General features: G+C 42.4%; 1 protein-coding gene and 2 pseudogenes across 2 annotated transcripts; all 3 read right to left on the minus strand.

Moving 5' to 3' along the window:
• Positions 1 to 1,589: 1,589 nt before the first annotated feature.
• On the minus strand, positions 1,590 to 9,853 carry Hebp2 (heme binding protein 2). Of its 2 annotated transcripts, none has more exons than XM_047557063.1 (4): positions 9,486 to 9,853; positions 8,855 to 8,990; positions 7,955 to 8,033; positions 1,590 to 2,192 (listed from the first exon to the last, which is right to left on the minus strand). In XM_047557063.1, exons 1-4 carry the CDS (start codon positions 9,585 to 9,587, stop codon positions 1,994 to 1,996), a joined length of 516 nt encoding a protein of 171 aa, XP_047413019.1. In that variant the 5' UTR covers positions 9,588 to 9,853; the 3' UTR covers positions 1,590 to 1,993. The 2 variants fall into 2 exon arrangements, with proteins under 2 accessions (XP_047413019.1, XP_047413018.1); XM_047557062.1 differs by having other exon boundaries at positions 7,955 to 8,135; positions 9,486 to 9,839.
• Positions 9,854 to 15,071: 5,218 nt separating this feature from the next.
• Positions 15,072 to 15,252, minus strand: LOC124988028 (ATP synthase membrane subunit K, mitochondrial-like; annotated as a pseudogene).
• A 4,656-nt stretch (positions 15,253 to 19,908) lies between these two features.
• Positions 19,909 to 20,583, minus strand: LOC124989172 (mediator of RNA polymerase II transcription subunit 22-like; annotated as a pseudogene).
• Between the last annotated feature and the right edge of the window lie 1,188 nt (positions 20,584 to 21,771).

Here is a 21,771-nt window from a genome sequence, read left to right on the forward strand (position 1 = left end):
GCTATAAGAAATACTCTCTGGGTTGATCAGTTTATGGCTGAAAAAAAAAAAGTCATAGCTTTTAAGGAAGAGGAGGGGGGGAAATGGGATACTTTGAACTTGAATGGTATAAACCAATTTTTTTCTTGAACGTGTTTTAGATTATGACTGAATCGTGGTCATCAGAAATATGCTTCTCTCATGTAAATGAAATTTATTGCATAAGTGACACATGTTTTATACAGGACTATAGGTTAAACTTTAGAAATATTTGCCTCATAACAGTAGAGGTTAGTACTGTGGACATTCATCAGTAGGAGAGCTAAAAGACATTCTCTAGTAAATGATGGTGAATGTGCTATAAAAGAAAAATAATTTTTGGCAAGCATAAATGTGTAAGGAATCAATAAATTTAACATGCAACTCAAGGAAATATCTTCAGAAAATAATTGCCTAGAATTTTAAAATTTATATCCATATTAATTTCCAAAAAAAAAATCTAGCTTTTTTTTCTTTACCCAAAATTACAATCTTAAGGGTATTGCTGAGATCATAATCACGTGAATTATATCTATGCAGGAAGAATACCACCACATGGTCTGCCTGTGGGGTTTAGAAGGCAAAAGCATGGACTTAAAATCAGACTGCCTGGGCTCACATCAGCCTCTGCCCTTACAGCGTGGTCTAAGGCGAGTTACCTGACATCTCTGTGTCTCGGTTTCCTCATCTGTAAAATGGGGATGATCAAATGTGGGTTGTTCTGAGGGTCAGATGTGATAATTCAGGTGACACACTAAGAACAGCACATCTAGAAGGCGATCCATAAACATTGGTTATGGAAACCCTTAAGTATTGGGACTTTGGTCTACTGTGCCTGGATTAGGAAAAATTAATTTTACAAGATAATGTTAGGGTCGAAAGGGACCTCAGGCATCCTCTAGCCCCATCCGACCCACTGGATATGCAAATCTCCTATGTAAGTGATGGTCTCCTGAGAAGTGGCAGTGTGGCGTGTGCTTAGGCAATGACAGGGACTGGAAGCAGTACCACTCGTGGGCAGCTCTGATGGTTGGAAAGTACGGAGCTCCAGCCTGCTTTCCTCCCCAACTCCTAAAGCCACCATCCCTAGGAGCTCACAGCAGAGCTACAGCCCTTCCCACAACTGGCTGTCAGGGATCCAAATGTGACTTTATCCTCCCTAGGACAAATGTTTTCCAACACCATTAGACAAGGATCTCTAATCTTCATTTTACAGAAATTTTACTAATCATTTTATAGCTGTGAAAATACTACATGAAATATTCTGAAAAGTGAATTCTTAATTATGTGTTTGTGTTTATTTCTTCAATTAACATACCTTTATTTATTTATTTGGCAGCGCTAGGGATTGAACCCAGGGCCTCGTGATTGCTAGACAAGCCCTCTAATGCTGAGCTGCACTCCCAGCCTGAAACATGCCTTTATGGAATGTCATGTAGAACAGGAAGTCCCTAGCTTCATAAACTTATTCTCTGTCACTAAATATTATCAATACTTTTGGGTAAGAGTTTTCTTGTGCAGGGGGCACTGGGCAGATGGGGACGAGGGCTCAACAGGGAATGTAACAGTGGCAGCTGCAAGAGACAATTTATTTTTGTGTCCAGCTGACTTTTGTCTGGCCTCCAGGCCTGCTGGCCCCGTAGTTCCACATAGGATAAATCTTGAATGTTTTTACTGATATTATCTGGAAGGAATAACATCCAACGGACTCAAATCCAAGCAGAAAAAGGCAACATGATTTTGATATTGTGAACAAAACAGAAGTTTGTGACCCATTTATATTTACAGACTTTGTCCCCTGTTATCTGAATGGCTAAATAAAGCTTCCAGCATTAAAAAGGCACATTGGAAATCAGCGCAATTCATAATAGTACTCTCACGTACAAGCTCCTGCACACGTGCTTTACTTCTAGGTGAGGTCAACGTCTGCATCAGAGCAAAGTTGTACCCCTGGCAATGAACTTCCTTTCATTCCTCATTCGAGTTCTTTGGAGGGTTCACTCTTCTGTATCAGCCACACCTCGTTATTTCTGTTGAGCAATTGGAAAGGACTGTTGTAGCCCGCGGTATAGAAAACCTTTTCGTCAAAAACTTTTCCTTCTTCCCTCAAAATGCTTGCTAATGTCAAAAGCTGTTCTTGATTCTTCTGGCCACTAGAGAATCCCTCGAAAGACCTACAAAGGAGAAAGGAAATAGCATGAGCGATTTCCAGACCGACGCTGAGAAGAGCGGGAGCTTGCGCCCTAACACTGGATAATGTGCAGCTTCCGAGCCACTGTGCTGACCTTTCGGGCCCCACGAACCCCAGTCCCATGTGACCTCAAACCCACTGAGGAGAACCAGGAGGGCACCTAGGTTCCACCTGCTGACAGGCAGATTTGGAACTTACAAGATCTCATATGCTTAAATCTTGTGCTCCTCAAACTTCACTGTGCATGACTAACTCTGGAATCTTGTTAGAAATACACATTCAGGAGGCCTGGGGCAGGCTTCAAAACGTTTCTAGCAAGTTCCCAGATATATACTGATACTCCTGGAGAGAATCACACTTTCGATACCCTCTTTCTGTTTCTTTTCTCTTTTTTCTTTCTTCCTTCCTCTTTCTTCCTTTTTCTCTCTTTCCTCTTTCTTTTCTTATTCTTTTCCTTTTTTCCCCTTCTTTCTTTTTTTCTCCCCCCAACCCAGGTCTCACTATGTTACCCAGGCTGTTCTCAAACTCTAAGACTCAAATGATTCTCCTACCTCAGATTCCCAAGTAGCTGGGACAAGAGGCACATGCCACTATGTCCAGATCAGAATGTCAATTTTCCATGGAACATTTCCCTGTTTTTCTCCTTTGGGCAAAAAGTAGGCACTGGGTCACAGATGAATATAATTAGTTTAGATCTCTACGCATTTATAGTCTAATGGAAGAGACCAACATTTAGGCAGCTGTCTATGTAACAGTGGCAGGATCAAAGATCTGCAGAAGCACTGGAGATAGACTAAATCTGGGGTAAGGGGGGCTGTCTGAGTTGGGCCTGGAATGGAGTATGGTTTTGCTGAACAAAGAAAGGGAAGGGATCATTAAATAGAATCAATAAGCTAAAAAAAAAAAAAAAAAAAAAAAAAAAGAAAGGGAAGGGATAAACAAGGAATAGAAGTCTAAAGAGCACAATGCATTTTCATAGTGAAGCATAAAATAAAATCTGAAAGGTGAGATGAAGCCAGAAGGAAGAACCTTAACCTAAGGCCTTCTGAGGTTATTGCAAAGGATGTCCAGCAGACAATAACCTGGTCAGACCTGGGTAAGGATACAAACAGAGAGTTAGAAGGGAAGCGCTAGGAAACTGATAGAAAGATGGGGAAGAAAAGATTTGTATAAAATGAGGAAAAGAGTAAAAGTTGGAAGTATACATTTTAAAGTATGTAGACAAAAACATTCTGAGATTAAATCATGACCTGGTTGAGTTGCTCACATATGAGTAAAATGAATTTGATTTTGAAAGTTAAGAATGGGAAGCAAAACTATTCTTAATATGCATTTTTGTTTTTTTTTTTTTTTTGTATACATTTCATAATCAATGGTCAATGCAAAAAATCAGTCCTACCACAAACCATATGAGATTCAGGACCCAAAGAGCATAAACTATGTTGATTTTATTCAACAGTGTCTCTCCTGCAACTCGAATCCTTCCTTTTAAATCTGCATTGAATAAACATAGGCACCTCTGTGTTCACATTAACACAAAGTAAACAGCAGGAGAGCTGATTCAATCCTTCTATGTATACAGAACATAATTCTGAGCCACGTGTTAACATTTTGAATCTGATATTTCTTTAATGAACAGTCAACACTTACTATGTTCAGCCTATAGGAAATTTGTGTTCATATTCCACTTTTTCCTTAATAAAAATCTTGAAGACACGAATTAGAAGTCATCTTCTGTTCTCTGAACACTTGCTCTACGAGGATCTACCTGCTGCTTTATGCTGTACACATGCCTGTGTGCCCCTGGCCCACACACCAACCTTGCCAGGAGCTGGAGCATATGCACATGGGGACAAGCTGTCATATTCCTGGGGAGTTTATAAGGAAGTCATTATAACTGAGAAGAGTGACAATAGGAGGAAGGGCATTCACAGGGTGGTGGCTGGAGAAACCGAGGAAGAGATCAGGGAGGAGGTGTCACTTGTCTGCTAGGTTGACAGCACGCTCTTCAGGAAGCAAGAGTGCTGGAGCTGGTAGTGCCTGGTGGGCATGTTCGAAGTGTTTCACCTAAATGAGCCCACGTGCTCTTCCAGGCAACCCTCTGAGGTAGGATGGGATCACACATGTTTCACAGGTGAGGAGATTTAACAAGGAAAAGTGGGGTAAGCTGCCTGGAGTCCAAAGTAAAGAGACAGGAAAGATCAGGACACAATGTGAGAGGTGACCAGGGTGGTCCAGTGAGCAGGGGCTGCTGAGGCAGGATGGGCACACTAGGGCTCTGGGGACTGTGCCAACAACCTGAGCATGGCAGCAAGGGAACATAGAGGATTTCAAATGGAGCATCAGGTTGGCGTGTGGGGGGTAATTGTTGTAAAACAAAGATCATGGTTCCACTGTAGAAGGGCAAAGGGAAAGACAGGTGGCAGTGAAACAGCTGGAAGGCTACTGAAGCGAAATAGTCAAGAGAGAATTCAGAGACCAGCCCAGTGTCTCCTGGGAGTATCAGGCAATGTGCAGAGAACTAGAGTGTACAGAGATGGCTTAGGTGTGGTGCCTCTGAGGAGCAGAGGCAGGAACAGTGAGGGTAGACACGAGGGAACAGAATCAAAAGTCCTTCTTGAGGTGAACGGACCTGTTCTGGGGTCAGTTATCAGGGGAGAGCGTGCTGAAGAGGACGTAAAGTCCTTGCTGGGAAGGCTATCCTGCTGACACAGCCCTTTGTGGAGATGGGCACTATAAGGTCAGAGAAGGTTTAGGGACTAGGAAGTGCTCATTTTTAGAGCTATTTGGTTTGCTTCCTCAACCTTCATCCCCAAATGGAGATGTACCAAGGAGGGAAGGCAGAACTGGAGACAGTCACTAGATTTGAGAGTCCTTAGACCCAGGGAGTTGAAGCAATGTGAAAGGATCACCCACAGCCAAGTGTGTTGTAAAGAGAAGATCAAAGCAACAGGCATTAGCAGGGACTTGGGGGTGGGGGACCAAGGAGGAGCCCATGGAGGCTAAGAAACAGAGAGGAATGGCAAGAGAGTGACTTCTTAAAGATAAACAAATATACAGGAAACAGCCTGGTCAACACATGGATGCTGTAGGGGCCAGAGGCGAGACGACTGTAATATGTGAAAAATGTGTTGCTAAGGATGGCAAGAGCAGTTTCCAAGGAGACAGTGGGAGCTGCACCAGACTGGGATGGTTCTGATGAAGCCCCAGATGGAAGTGAGGAACATGCTACTGGAACCTGAAAGAGAACTGGACCTTGTTACAATGTGGCAAAGAGCTTGGCTGGACTGCACTCATACCCTAATGTTATTTGAAAGAGCTTAGGAGCGATGAAATAGGATAGCTGGGTGAAAGTTCTTCCAAGCAAATGAAGACGTGGCTTGGCTTCTACTGAATTCCTATAGTACAATACAAGAAGGGAGAAACAATGTAAAGACAGAATTTACTATTATTATTATTATTATTATTATTATTATTATTATTATCATCATCATCTTTGATACTGAGGATTGAACCCAGGTGCACTTAACTGAGCCACATCCCCAGTCCTTTTTTTGTATTTTATTAGGGACAGGGTCTTGCTGAGTTGCTTAGGGCCTCACTAAGTTGCTGCGGCTGGCTTTGAACTCACAATCCTCCTGCCTCAGCCTCCTGAGCTGCTGGGATGACAGGCCTGCACCACTGCACCTGGCTAAAAACAGATTTTTTAATCAAAAGTGAAGCAGAACCTAAGTTTTCAGACAATTGTTAGCCTATCCATACTGAAAGAAATGAAAAAGCTTGCTCAGGAGAGAAGGGCATAGCCAAGCAATGCTTTGAAAAGGAGATTAATTTGGCACTGCCATCCATACTGAAGCCAAGACATGTTCTCCAAGAATGGCTCCAAAGGCATTTCAGAGCTTATCAGGGGCTGCCTGTCCCATCCCAGGCTCAGCGTACCAGCACATGGGGGAGAACAATTTCAAAGGAGGTGCTTCAGGCCCTTTAGGACCTTGGAGATCAATGCCTAGCACCACCTCACAGTTCTGCTCCCTGCATTCCAAAGTGGCACTCCTTGGCCACTTCAGGTTTAGCTCAATGGGCCAAGGTGTGGCACAGGCTATGATGGCTGACCTTTGAGAGCTCCTAGCAGCATCCAAACAATGCCATCTCCGCTAATGTGCAGCGTACACAAGCCGTGGGAGTGTGACTACCGCCACTGAGATCCTGAAGCCTCAGGTGGATGAACCAGGCAGAAGGCCACAGCAAGGATGGGGCCACCACAGAGAGTCCCCTGTAGGGCAATTCCTAATGGACACACTAGACTGGTAGCTACTATTGTGCAATTCCAGCCTGGCAGAGCTGCAGGTAGGTGACTGCAACCCCAAGAGTGGCACTGGGGGTAGGGTCACCCGAAGTTATGGGGCAGGGCTGCTCGAAGCACTGGGAGCCCACTCCTGTCCAGCAAAGCTTCAGAGGTGTGACCCCCACTCCAGGAGGCCTGGAAGGCAGAGTCTTGAGTCAAAGAGTATTAATCCTACACCTTAAGATTTGGGTCTCTTTTGGGACCTCTCATCCATTTCTTCTTCCCTATTTCCCCCTTTTGGTATGTGAGTGTCTACCCTATGCCTGTCCCTCTGTTATATTTTGGAAGCAGAGAACATGTTTGATTTCACAGGCTCACAACTGGAGAGAATTTGCCTCAGGATGAATCATACCTCGAGTCTCACTCAGATTTCATTTAGATGATATTTAGATTAGTCTTTTGAGTTGATGCTGAAATGAAGTAAGACTCTGGGGGTTACTGGGATGGAACTAAGACGTTTTGTTTTTGTTTTTGTTTTTTGTTTTTTTTTTTTCCTTTTTGCAACATCTCCAGCCCTTTTTGTTTATTATTTATTTTTTGAGACAGGCTGTTGCTGAATTGCTTAGGGCCTCACTAAGTTGTTGAAGCTGGCTTTGAACTTGCAATCCTCCTGCCTCAGTCTCCTGAGCCACTGGGATTACAAGCCTATGCCACCACACCCAGCTGAAATTAATGCATTTTGTATGTGAGGAGGATATGAACTTTGTGCAACCAGGGGTGGAAAGTTGTGGATTGAATGTGTCCTCCTCCTAATTCACATGTTGAAATTTTAATCACCAATGTGATGATATGAGGAGGCAGCGCCTTCGGAAGATTATCAAGTCATGAGGGTGGAGCCTCATGAATGGGATTAGTGTCCTTATAATAGAGTCCTAAGGAAGTTTATTTGCTCCTTCCACCATGTGAGATTTCAGCAAGAAGTTCCATCTATGAACCAACAAATAGTCCCCCACCAGTCACTGCAACTAGCAGTGCCATAAACTTGAACTTCCCAGTCTCCAGAGCTGGGAAATTTCTGTTTCTTACAAGTTACCCACTATGTGGCATTTTGTCACAGTATCCCTAATGACTAAGATAAGTACCACATACTGTTTTTTAAGGTATTTTTGTTCAGGTTTACCTGGATTACAGGTAAGGGCAGCCTTATGTTTGGGGTGATATAATTTATACTGTTTTATATGTGGAAGTTTGCAATAGACTTCTCATTAAATGAATTTGGTAGATCTTGCAACAGACTTTAGTAATATTTAAAACCAGGCCAGTTGGACAACACCCTGAAGCAAGTTAGACCTGTTTTTATGAAAGGGTGAAAAGTTAATTGGAATTGCACAGGAGCTAAACAGTGAGTACATGCAAGTAAAACTAGCAGACAGCAGGGCTGTAAATTATCTACCACTTACCGCACAAACACAGTCATTTCGGCTCTGTCTTCAATGAAGACATCTGACTCTGAGGGCTGCGGTGGATCAGATTGCTGTTCTGAGGGGAGGTACAGGGAGATGGTAATGGTAGATTCGCTAAAAGGACCTGAGCCGGGCTCCACGAAGCTTGTCACTGGAGCTGTCATCTTTATTTTCATCTCTGTGCCATAAAAATGAAATTAAATGTAGTGTACATATGGTTGCTTTTAAAATTTAACCTATTCTTTATCTGAGTTTTTCGATTTACTTTACAATACTGATTTAAATATTTACCTTTAAGATAATAAATACCTCTTTTTAAAAAGGCCAAAATGAACTCAATTATTCATGGTTCAGATTAAACCTTTCTGTATTATTGATAATTTTGGTTAATGAATTCTATACTTTCAGAGATAAAAGGGGAATGTAGAGATAACATGACCTAGTTAATTCTTTTTTCTTTACAGTTCAGAAAATGAGGTCCCATAAGCTAAGAGGCTTGCCTAAAAATATACATATGTATTTTGGCCAAAGACAAAAGTTATGACTTGAGTCTTGGGCCTCCTAATCTACCATCTTCCTGTCCCTGATAGCTTTTTCTGTATCAGTGACCAAATTACCATGAAGCATTAGCCCTGGGAAAGGACTTCTCACTAGTTAATGGAGCCACAGTTCGCCCAGAAAAGACAGGGAGAAAGGTTGAAAAGTACTACCCAGTGGTACCCCCCTCTAGCCCATGCCAAAGGTACTCCAGGAGTTTCCTTCTGTGAAAAGACCAAGTCTTTGATGATCTGGCTATTTCTATTAAAAAGGCTTTTTCTTTAAAAAGCTAAAACTCTTCCTTAATCCCAGGTCTCAATCATCACGTGTACACTAAGTTACAAGGAAAACTGCTCTTACCTTTCTCATTTTTGCCTTGAATGTAGCTGTTCAGTTTTGTGAAACCAGTCTGGATGGCTGAATCCCAGTCCATAGACTCAACACAAGTGCTGACCCACTTGGCTGGCCCATAGTGTCGGATCTCGTAACTTCCGGCCTAAACGGAAGAGAAAACTCCCAAAGCAATTCCAAGACGCGAGATGCCACAATTCCGGTATCTTGGTCTTTGGTCTACCTGGAGCGGTCTTGCCTAGGTGTTGCTGGGCCTGGGGTCGGGCCTGAGGTCCTGGCTCCGCAGGGCCTGGCCTAGCCTTTCCCTGAGGTTTCCCTCTTTTGTGTTAGGGCTGGTGACAGTCCCAGCTCCACAGGCTCCAGACCTCAATTCGAGTTAAAAGAAACAGGCATCCATGAGCCTGAGGGTCCCACCGCTGGCTCCAGGTTGTAACCAACTCCTCCCTACTTCCCACGCCCCAGAGAGACAAGAGGCGAAGGTGTGACCCGCACCCAGGCGTACAGCTAAATGATCCTGTTTGTGCAGGATCGCAGGAAGGGGCTAGGACCATTTTTAAAAGTCGTACTTTTAACTTAAGCCCACGGGACCTTCGGGTTTCACTGCAAACCAGCCCGAGGGCAGCCTCGCGTCTCCACCTACCTGCGCGCCCGCGCCCTCCGGGGCCCTCCAGTCCGGCGTCTCCACCGCCTGCGCCTCTGCGCCCTCGGCTGCCCCCAGGTCTGGCTCGAGCACCTCGGCCATGGGCAGCGCCGATACTCGGAGAGAGAGCGGTCCAGCTGCGCCCCGAAGGCCCCAGTCCCCGCCCGGCAGACGCGCGGCCTCCTGCCCGCAGTGCGGAGTCGGGAGCCCGCTGGACAGGCTCGGGTCTGGGCCGCAAGGGGGCGCCGCGACCGCCAGGGGACCCGCTGCAGAACCGGACAGTGCGGGTGCGGGCCACGCCCTCCGCCGGGTCCCCTCCCCAAGGGAGAGGGAGCCGAGCCCGGACACTGGACGGCAGGGCCCGCTCCGCCCTGCTTTCTCTGGGGGTCCCTCGGCCCCCGCCCTTGTTTTAGAGCGAGGCGGAGAACAGTGCGGGCGCGCCTTCTGCGTAACCGGTCGGGGCGCTTTTCCCGCCTCCCACCCGCGCTGGCGGCCGCCGGACCCTCTGGGTGTCCCTGCTGGAAAATGTCCCATTGTGTGCCAGACCCTCTGGGGGTCCCTGATGGAAAATGTCCCATTGTGTGTGTGTGTGTGTGTGTGTGTGTGTGTGTGTGTGTGTCCTTGCTGGAAAATGTCCCATTGTGTGTGTGTGTGTGTGTGTGTGTCCTTGCTGGAAAATGTCCCATTGTGTGTGTGTGTGTGTGTGTGTGTGTGTGTGTGTCTGCCGGACCCTCTGGGTCTCCCTGCTGGAAAATGTCCCATTGTGTGTGTGTGTGTGTGTGTGTGTGTGTGTCCGCCAGACCCTCTGGGTGTCCCTGCTGGAAAATGTCCCATTGTGTGCCAGACCCTCTGGGGGTCCCTGATGGAAAATGTCCCAGTGTGTGTGTGTGTGTCCGCAGGATCCTCTGGGTGTCCCTGCTGGAAAATGCCCCATTGTGTGTGTGTGTGTGTGTGTGTGTGTGTGTGAGAGAGAGAGAGAGAGAGAGAGAGAGAGAGAGAGAGAGAGATTGATTGATTGATTCTGGGGTCGAACTCAGGACCTCGCACTTGCTAGGCAAGTTCTCTACCACTGAGCTACATCCCTAGCCCTGGGGGTACTGTTAAAGCAATTGATGTCCTTCCCTTTTTCCTTGACCTTCTCAGCCCAAACAACTGTGTAGTGGCCTGGGAACACATGACACTTTCTAGTGGTTATATCAAATCTATTATTATGCAGAGTTAAGCCTGAATTATTTAGTGAAGCCTCAATAATAAATTTTGACTTATTTTTTAAAATAGCCTGTTTATTTTAATTATGTAACAGATGTGATCCATTGCTTTGGTGACTTTGCAGTGTTGAGAAGTTGAGAATGTAATTATACTTTATTGCAGGATTTTTTTTAAGAGGAAAAAGGAAGTAATTTATAATTGGTTATGATGTTTTTCTTTTAATCTGAAGACTATCTTTTATAATTATCTCTATATTTTTTAGGAGAGAATATTGTGTTTGTAGAAAAACAGGCTAATTTTGGAGACGTTTTTGATATAGGTGTGGGATATACAATTAATGACGATAACAGCAAATGACTAAATATCTAAAGGTGGTAATTAGTCACATAAAAGAACAGAAGGAAGAAAAGAAAAAAAATATTTCAAATGAATGGGATTTTGTTAGGACAAATTTAACAAAATACAGAAAATTCAAGTTTTATGCCCCTATTTCAAATAATCAAGTTAGGTTTCTTGTGGATGGATTATGATTAAATTGTTCTGTTAGCACATACATAACTAATGTTTATGTGAGAATATGAAGCTGATATTTTACTTAAGCTTTACAAAAACTTTGAAGACAAGTTCTATTTTCAAAGGTCATAAAGTGGAGGCTGAGGGTGGGGAGTTACACAATTACCTAAATGTTTCTTTTTAAATTTTTTTTCCAATAATCCATGTGGACAATTAATAAGCAACATTTTAGGAGTAGATATTAAATGGGTGGTAGGAAAGACCAAGTTATACTACAGAAGCAACCTCAGATCTCCCTGGCCGAAAGCAACAGCTCCTGCAAGAAATCCTCTTTGTTCTTTGTCCTTCAAGTCTTCAGAGTCCTCAGGGGTCTGATGGATTCTTCAGGACAATCCTTTCTAGAGGATGGTGCATGCTGCACCTTTATGTCGATAGGGTTCCTGTGGTCACCACAGCAGGAAAAAAGAGCACCAGGGTATCTTTCAGCAGTCATTACCAAGTCTCCTTATTCTACAAAGTCACTGCAAGCACTGAATCAGTGAATCTAGAAATGCTGCTTTTAAGGGAGATAGAGTTAGATTACTGTGAGCCTCTGGTCTTGATATTTTTGTCAATTAATATAAACAAAATTTGTGTGTTTCTGTACAAAGATGTCTTATTTAACATGTATTGTTGACTTACTGACATTGAACCCATGTCCAACAATGTAACTCGTGCCTGAATGAAGCTTCTCTAACTCATACATTTTTCACTATGGGCTCATAGGTTATGAGCCTTCTTGCACTTTAGGAAACTGGACAGCACTTTGGCACTGCACCTGGGGCAATTTTAAGCAGTGAGATCACCAACAAAAAACACAAGAATGAAAAAAAAAAAGTAGATTGTGGAAAAAAGACATTGTTTAGAGTATGAGAGCTGAAATAAGGAGGCAGGCCTCTGCCTCTTGTGACTTTATCTGGGAGTGCATGCCCTGGCCAACACAAATGTTTTGCTGCTCTGTGCATGTTCTCGAGTGACAGAAAATTCTCTATTGATTGTGGAGCTACAAATATATTTAACAAGTAAGCAATTTTCAAATACAGAATCTGTGAATAATGAGGATCAACTCTAAATGCTTCTTGAAATAAGTTATGTAAGTTGCTTCCATCTGCATTTCATTGCCAAAGCAAGTCCCCTAGCCTTGCAAGCCTCAAGGGAGTGTGAAAGTTCTCAAAGGAGAATTCAAAATACTTGAGAAAGCAGTTTATAATATCGTTAGTCACTTATCAATTATTTTTTTCCATACTTGTGGCAGATTTTATTTCCCAAAGATGATTGCAATGTCATTTCCCATCAAACACATTGTTCTGATAACAGGACTTTGACATATCTCTTACCGACAGGTAAAGGTCTGTGTTCTCTTTCTTTAAAACTCTGGCTCATGATAACAGTAGAAGTAATATTGGGTGACTTCTGAGGCTAGATCATTAAAGGCTTTCACTAAGTCTCTTAGGAATCCAAGAGCCTGCTGTAGGGAAGCCCATGTAGCTCCATGGAAGCCATGTGTGGGTTTCTCGCTGAGGTCCTGGCTGACTGCTGGCATCAGCCATCACACCTGTGAGTGAGCATCTGTTCAAATGACTACAGCCTCCTGCCATAGAGTCACCTCCAGACCTCTGAGTCTTCCTAGCTGAGGCCCAGAGGTCATGGAGCAGATACAAGCTGTCCCTGTAGTACCCATGCAATCTGTGAAGGTAAGATAGATAATATTTTTTTAATGACATAGAGTATAGGGTGATTTGTTTTTTTAGAAATAGTAACTTAAAGAATATTTACTCTGGCAAGGATTGTGCTAGGTGTTGGGGAATGATTTTAGCAATTAAAAAAATTTGGTCCTGGCCTTTATATGTCTTGCTGTCAAGTCATCTTTTACTCTGGGGTCATTCTTGCACCCACACTATAATTACATCTTTTATGGTTTCAACTGTCTCAAATATGATAACTGTAAATTGGGTACCAACTTGGTATTCTAACAAGAAATATATCCTTTCTTTTGGTTGGCTTCTGCTTTAGTTTTGATGAGAATTATAATTCTCATCCATTATTTAGACCCAAAACAACCCATGAAGCCCCTTTTACACTGCGCACTTTGCTCAGTGCCTGATAGATCCATAATTGCTTGATAAATGTTGAATGAGTACCCATCGTAGAATTTACCAGACACGTGGATCGTGATTGAGTGTTTTTAAGAGCACCTGTGAACAAACCACCTTTCTAATGTGCCTCGAAAAATGAAGAGACATTTATGGAACTGTGGAGTGGAGGAGAAAAAAGTTAAAGTCTAAAACTGGAAATGCCTTTAAAAATTAAAACATCAATTTTAATCAGAATGAAACTTGATACAACTTCTGAGACTGTGGTAGGTGTTTATGTAAAAAGAGGACATCCATATTGATTTTAAAGGGCTCACACTTTGGAGTGAAAGTAGATGACCAAATATATCACAGTCAGACAGTGTACATTTGCAAAAGCACTTTTAAGAAAACTAAATCTTTGATGCATCTAAGGGAAAATGTTTCTAATAGATCACTTGATTAAAGATCATATCCTAAAATCTTAGGGCAGCAAAGGTGTTCTCTTAAACTCTTCAACCCAGGGTTCTCATTGTTGCTGTAGAATTATCATGCTACTTCTTAATTAGGACAGATTAAAGAATTGGCTTGTGTTATCATATTTCTGGACTTTTATTTTTGTAAACCAATAAATTGATTTGTTCTGTGTATTTCTGTCTGCTGCGTTTGCTGGGAGAAAAAAAGTATCTGTTGAGAATAAGCAGACCTCAATAAACAAGAAGAATCGTATAAAAAAATCATAATTGGCAGCAACTGGACTTGATTCCCTGATGACTGTTTCAGAACAGAGTTGTTACAGCAGTGTCCCACTTCCTGGAAGATGAGCACCAGACTTCAACAGACTTGTGAACCATCCCGTTTTCGTTCTGCATAATGGTCTCCCCAGGTGGTTCAATGCCTGAATTTGTTTGGGTTTACATGTAGAGAATGAGATCCAAGCATGAAAGAGGTAACCAGTGATTAAAAATGACTCCAAGATGGAGAAAATATTTAGCAGGAATGTCCGGGACCTTTCCTCTTCCATACCAGTGCTTCTCAAGCTATCTTCAATGAAAGACAATTTATTAACTTTAAAATTTTCCTAGTTCCTCATAAACCAATATATGATTCTACTTACACAAAGCTATTTGCAGCTCATGCTATGTGCTTCTTCATCTGCAAGTTTTATAGAAATTTAATTGGTATAGACCAAAAGCAGCAGGAGTCCACTGATCACATGCATGGATTTTGTAAAAAGGTGAAGTTGCTATAAGTGTCTCTAAACACTCTTCGTTGCTCTAATTATCTTATCTTAGCCTGGTAACAAATAGTTTGAAGAGTTGTGAGCCAGGACTGGTTCATGGACCATGCTTTGAAAAACACTGATTTAGATGACTGTATCTGTCCAATTGGATCTGATTAGGGGTCTCCATGTATTATGTCTTTCATTACTTTTGGGATTGACTCTCCGATACCTGGCTTGTATTTACACTTAAGAAATATGATTTACATATTAAAATGTAGTATATATTATTTTTTAATATTTATATTTCATACCCATTAATTTATATGCACATAAATTCACATTTAAATACATTATGTAAATATTTAGTTTGGTTGTGATGTCTATTTATTTAAGCGTCAGGAAGATGAGGTTTGCCCTCCACTTCAGGTTGGTAATTTATTTTACAAATCGACTATCTCATGGTAAATTGACATTAGCTTCTCCAGGTATGAGAACTTGAGGGACAAGTGTAGACAGATTGGAATTCACTTATGTTGCTTTCACAGCTGAGGTTTCTTTAGATTGTCCCTTGAAGGACAGGACAACCAAAGCAATGCCTCTGTATGTGGCCAGTACATAATTCATTCATTCTATTTGTGAAAGTGTAAGTGTTGACATATTTTTTAATACCAGTAAACTGGAATTGTACATCAGTTTCTGGGCCTGCCATGATTTTAATCTTGCCATAGCCACAAATTTCCCAGCTACACCTTCACTATGTCAGAAGAAGGAGCTTCATTCTTGCCTCAAATTCATGTTTAAGAATCTGGGTTTTCCTCCGAGCTCGGTTGCTTTCTGGTTTGTGGACTTGGGTACGTGATTGGGCCTCACTGAATCTGTTTCATTTCTACAAGTGTGTTGCTTTCACTCTCCGTGATTTTGAAGATTCTGAAAGGCAATGCCCAGTTATCTCTTAGCCCAATACTTTGCATGTTTATTCTGATAAATTGTAGCACAATTTGTTTGTTTGTTTACAGGACTGGAGATTGAGCCCAGGGACTCTCACATCTTAGGCAGTGCTACATTCCAGCTCCGATACAGTTCTTTTGGAATAAGAACTCTGGGTAATTTCATTAAGATCTGACATCAGTTTACTGAAACTTGCCTGGTCCCTGGTCATTGTACACACAAATGTCATGTTCTTGTACATTCCGCCAATCGAAGAAAACTTATCTCTCATTCACTTATTGTTATGGTGACAGGATCAAAATGGAGGAAGAGAGGGAGCAAAGATGTGGCAAGAACCATTGGGCAAGTGTAGGGGAGGGAAATCCATTCTTATTTCCTCTGAAAGCTATTCCTTGCCCGAAGTTTGCTTGCATTAGATCAGAATAGTCTCCCTCCCAGGGTTACATCATAACTGTTTGGATCCAGACCACTTTGTGTTGGTGGCTCCCTTCCTCCATACTTAAATTATAAAATGTGCAGATTATATTTTATGACTTTGTTGGTATAAAGATGGATGTAATTTTTAGCCTAAAAAGTTCATTGCTTTCCTTCTAATTTTAAAAGAAATTAAAACATTTTCATGGGCTCAGAAAAGTAAGGTGAACTCCAGGCATGGTATCTGGTGTGCCTTATTGACCCTATCCCACCACAAGCAACATAGATGTCCCGGTTTCCCAACGAGAGAACAAAGACTCGTGATGATAAATACAGAGAGGAAGTAACATTTCCTGTGCCCTTAGGGCAGACGTGGGTTTTAATATTGAATCCTCTGAACAATCCTGGGAGGCAAGTCCTATTAATATGACAAAGGAATAAATAAATAATGAATAATTTAGAACCAAGGAGAGTCAAGGCTTGTAATCAGACTATTTAATTTGTTCTCACCTTGGTCAGAATTCAGTTGAAGGAGATACTAACATTGGTCCTTCAAAACTTCCAGCTATGTGCATTGTTTGAGAACTTTGGATCTATTTTAACTTTGTACTGTAGAGTCTGGCATGTCAGTGAGGACCCTGTGGGACTCAGTTGGTATCTGATACATATGATGCCTGACTCTAATGTCAAAGGAGTGAAAAATACTGTACGTGAATTATCTAGAAATAATTTGAGAAGAAATTTAGGTCTTGATACTCATAATACTTAAAGGTATACTTAGTACTGTTTTTAAAAAACAATCTGTGTGTATATATATACATATATAATATGTATGTATAATGTATACCATGTGTGTATGCACATACATATGAGTATGTGTACATACATATAAATGAATAACTTTTTGCTATAAAATGATCAGAAAGTAATTTCTTTTTAAATAACCTATTATTCTCTCTCTCTCTAAAAAGATGCTATTTTTTAGAACTGTTTTAAGTTCAGAGCAAAATTGAGTGGCGAGTACCAAGTCTTTCTCCATATACCATCCATATCCACACACCTTGCACCCCATCCTTAGCAGCTGCTCACACCACAGTGGCCCCTTTGTTACAAGAGATGAACCTACATCAAGACGTCCCCACCACCCAGAGTCCATGGTTCACTTTAGGGTTCACTCTGGCTGTTACACACTTGATGGGTTTGGACAAATGAATTAGTGACATGCATCCACCTTTGTTTTATCATGCAAACTAGTTTCACTGTCCTAAAAACCTCTGTGCTCTGCATAGTCTTCTCTCCTTCCCCCCAACCTTTGACAACTGCTGATCTTTTCATTGTCTCCATAGTTTTGCCTTTTCTAGAATGTCAGATAGTTGGAATCATACGGTATGGTTTGGGATTGCTTTTTTTTTTTTGCTTGGTATTACACATTTAAGTTTCCTTCATGACTTTACATGGCTCGGTAGCCCTTTTGAGTTTAGTACTGAATACACATTTTGTCACAGGAAAGCAGGGAGCTGAAACTCCAAACCTCGGTTCTTGTATTCAGACAAAAGAAAATTTAAAGCCATGCAAGAGAACTTTAGTATAAGTGAAAACAAGGTAAAAGTAAAATAAAAGCAAAGTGAGACTTAAGCAGAGAGCACTGTCAAGAGAGAGGAGTGGGCTCTCTGAGCAGAGACAACAGTGCTGTCTCCGAATTTATTACTGCTTGATGTTTACCAGGAGAACTGGGGACCACCTTCTATACTCACTGCCAGTCAGGTGTTCAACTCCTCCTTCACGCTGGGTGGTGCAGTTTTTTACCTTAGTTGCTTCTCTCTGGAACTGTCATGGTGGCCATCCTATTTAGGGGGGCTTCATCTACAAGTCAGTGTTAGGTATTTTTGTGGGAGAGTTACTAGGAATTGAACTCAGGGGCACTTGGCCACTGAGCCACGTCCCCAGTTCTATTTTGTGTTTTATTTAGAGACAGGGTCTTGCTTAGTTGCTTAGCACCTCGCTTTTGCTGAGATTGGCTTCCAACTCACATCCTCCTACCTCAGCCTCCCAAGTCACTGGGATTACAGGCATGCACCACCACACCCAATTTATAAGCAATGTCAATAGCTGGTCAGAAGTTACCTTAGTGAGCCTATCTATTAAAGGAATCTTCCCTCCCAGACAAATGGAGACACCTATTGCCATAATTTTTAGCTTCACACCAACCTTAGTGGACTCTGTCAAGAGTTAATCCTTTACTTTTGATGTATTTTCCCATTAGCTCCTTTGCTTCTATTTATTTTCTACAAATTAACCACCACCCTTTGCTTTCTTGTCTACTTTGGAAGTAGTTTAAAGACGACCCTAAAGTAATTTAAAGAACACTTGTGACCTGGCCATACATTTTACTGCTCATCGTAGCTACTACCTGACAATTTCACTATCTGGATGTTCACAGTTTATCCATTCACCTATCTTCATTGCTTCTAAGTTTTGGCAATTATGAATAAAATGTGTATGCAGGATATAAGTTTTCAATTTATTTGGGTAAATACCAAGGAGTGCAATTGCTCCTTGGTATTTCCAAATGACTGTACCATGTTACATTCCTACTGCAATGAGTTAGACTTCTTCTCAAGCCACATCCTTGTCAGCATCTGGGGTTACCAGTGTTTGGATTTTCACCATTCTAATAGGTGTGCAGTTGTATCCTGTGATCATGTAATTTTTGTTGTTGTTGTTTGTTTGTTTTGTTTTATTTTAAGGATTGTGGTGTTTTTATTTAACAGTCTCGTTACAAAAGTAGCAAAATGGACATGGCAGCAGGATTTTAGGAAGAAGTCCAGCTGGCTTCCCTGTGAGTGGGTGGCCCTCTCAAGGCCTTCCAGTGCAGTCAGTCTGTGGCATAGACATGTGGGCTCAGGGCAAGAAGCAGTAGGCAGGTCTCTGCACAGGAGCAATGGCCTAAGGTCGTGGCTAACGCTGTCTCTCTGAGCCCCTCCCAATTATTAATTAATTAATTAATTTTTGGTACTGGCGATTGAACCCAGGGGTGCTTTACCATTGAGCTACATCCCTAGCCCTTTTTATGTTTTCTCTTGAGACAGGTCTTGTCTCTAAGTCACTGAGGCCAACCCTAAACTTAGGATCCTCCTGCCTCAGTCTTATGAGTCCCTGGGATTTTAGGTGTGCCCCACTGTGCCCAGCTCCCCTTTCAATTTTAAATAGCATTCTCAGGTTGTTGTCTGGATATCAGTCATCTTCCCTACCCCATAGTCCAGGTCCTCAAAAGGACAAACATCTTTCCATCTGCCTAGCCAGGAGGGTAGCAGCTAGACATTATGATGGACCACACTGAAAATGGTTGAAGCAACGTTTCCCAACTGTCCTGGGAGACTGACCCTTGCCTGGCCAGGTTCATAAGAAGGCCATAGGTGGTCTTGGAGTACCCAAGTGACTAAGGCTTAAAGAAGCCAGGTTCTGGTGAGCATTTAGAGGGGAGCCTTGGACTTTGTTCCTGATAAACTAGGGCCTTAGTGTGAGGGCACAACCAGACCTGGATGTGAAATGAAATTAGAAAAACGTTACATAAGAGTCCAATGCCTGGGGAAGGGGTCAGTTCCCCTCCCCTCTCTTAGCCTTTCCCCAGGAAGCCTAAATAACCACGAGTCCCTACCTTTTGCGTTGTCAATAACTGCCCTAAGAGTCTGACCACTCCCTCCTGAAATGTAATGGATGTCTGTGAGAAGAACTGTTTTTATGTGTTCTGTGAGCATGCTTTATGTTAGAGACCCTGCACAAGGCTTTCAGCCACATAAATTAGGAATTAAAAAAAAAAAAATGGGTCTATGATGACATCAAATAACCTAAAAATGTTGTGAGAAACTGTGGATCAGGGCTCAGAGTTTGGAGTGCTAATCTCCTCCGGGCCTGCTGGCATAAAATAAAGCTTGGTTTTTTCCTGCTTTCCAAGTGCCGTCTTATCATTTCCTTAACATTAGGAAGAGTGACCCCAGGAGGCTCAGGCGTACTCTGTAGGGCCAGGCTACCAGCAGTGAGTGGGTAGGAGCTGCAGCCTGCAGATGGCCAGCACGGGTCCAGGGAAGTCAGCAGAGGGGCTAAGAGGCAATCTGGAGCCCGTGTCTAGATCCAGCCTCTGGTAAGCTTCACACAGAGGCAGGTCATTAGCTTGCAAAGACTCGAGCTGGGTGGATGCTCCTCCTCTAGCTTGTATAGGCCAATGGAGATGAGCTTGCGTTAGCCGTCCTCCTGCAGCTCACAGTTGCTGGTTACTCTGGTCAATGGTCTCGTTCACTGATGGGGAATTGGTGAGGATCAGGAACTACTTGAGGTCATATACCAGCTTTAGGGACTCAGTGGCTGAAACCATGTTGGAATCGTGCATGTGAATCTCGTAATTGTCCTGTTCACCCTCAGTGGCCAGAGGCACCCAGGTCTCATTGTCAATCTTGGTGGTCTGGATGATCTCAGTGAGGTTGTCCATGATGGACTTCACCTAGACCTTGAGCTGCTAGTTGTAAGATTGTAGCAATGTCTCCTTGCTCTAGGGCATGGCTCCCTGCTGGGCCCTGGCAGGATTCTGTCTGTGTAGGGGAAGGTGTGGGACCCAGACAGAGCTCAGGACAGAGTTGGGTGTGAGTGAGCCAAGCTCAACCACCCTTGCCCAGCAAAACATGCAGACTTCAAGTGAGTGAGGTGAGCCTTTGCTGGCAGGAGCAGCCTCTCTGTGGCAATGCAGCCTCCCCACAGAGCTGATACCTTGTTTTGTGTATTTCCCAGATCACATATGATGTGGAGCATCTTTTAAAATATGCTAATTTTCCATCTGCATTTCTTCTTGGGAAGTATGTATTCAGGTCTTCTCCCCCACCCCCTTTTTTGGTACTGGGGATTGAACCCAGGAGTGTTTTACCACTGAGTCACATCCCCAGTTCCATTTGTTTTTTTTTTTTGGCGGTACTGGGGATCGAACTCAGGGTCTTGTGCTTGCAAGGCAAGCACTCTACCAGCTGAGCTATCTCCCCAGCCCTCCATTTGTTTTTGAGACAGGGTCTAAGTTGCCTGAGTCTGGCCTTGAACATGGCAATCCTCTTGCTCAGCCTCCAGAGTCACTGAGATTATGCATGAGCATAGGGCACTCAGACCTTTTGCCCATTTTTGAATTGGGTTGTTCATCTTCTTAGTGTAGGATTTTTAGAGTGCTTTGTATATAACACTCCTTTGTTATATACAAATATTTGCAAATATTTTCTTCCAGTCCGTGGCTTATCTTCTCTTTCTTTTGGCAGCATTTTTCTCAGAGCACAAGTTTTTATTTGAATAAAATCCAGTGTATCAATTATTTATTTCATGGTTTTTGCTGTTGGTGTTATATCTAAAAAATCACACTCAAGGTCATCTGGAGTTTCTATTTACCTTCTAGAAGTTTTCTGGTTTTGCATTTTACTTTTAAGTGTGATCCATTTTGAATTACTTTTTGTGAAGGATATAAGGTCTGTATCTAGACTTTTATTTTAATTTTTCATGTGGAATCTAGTAGTTCCAGCACTGTGTTGAAAAGACTTTTCTCCATTGCATTGCCTCTGCCTCTTTGTAAAATATCAGTGGACTATGTTTATGTGAGTCTATTTCTGATATTTCTAGTCTGAGTCAGTTCTCTGACTTTGCTCTTCTTCAATATTGTGGTGGCTATTTAGGGTCTTTTGCATCTCCACATAAATTTTACAGTTTCTTGATATTCACAAAGTAAAACTTGCTGGAATTTTAATGGGATTATAGATCAAGCTAGGAAGTACTGACATCTAGACAATGTTGAGTTTTTCTTTTCATAAACCCCCAAAATTTCTTCATTCTTTAGATCTTT

Source organism: Sciurus carolinensis, chromosome 7 (assembly GCF_902686445.1).
Source record: "Sciurus carolinensis chromosome 7, mSciCar1.2, whole genome shotgun sequence".
Lineage (NCBI taxonomy): Eukaryota > Metazoa > Chordata > Mammalia > Rodentia > Sciuridae > Sciurus > Sciurus carolinensis.

Excerpts from the sequence above, each read along its gene's own strand:
- Hebp2 (XM_047557062.1), bottom strand. The coding sequence starts at position 9,587 with ATGGCCGAGGTGCTCGAGCCAGACCTGGGGGCAGCCGAGGGCGCAGAG. Across the intron at positions 8,991-9,485 it reads CGGAGGGCGCGGGCGCGCAG|GCCGGAAGTTACGAGATCCG; the intron begins GTAGGTGGAGAC and ends TCTTCCGTTTAG. Across the intron at positions 2,193-7,954 it reads GAAATGACTGTGTTTGTGCG|GTCTTTCGAGGGATTCTCTA; the intron begins GTAAGTGGTAGA and ends TCTCCTTTGTAG.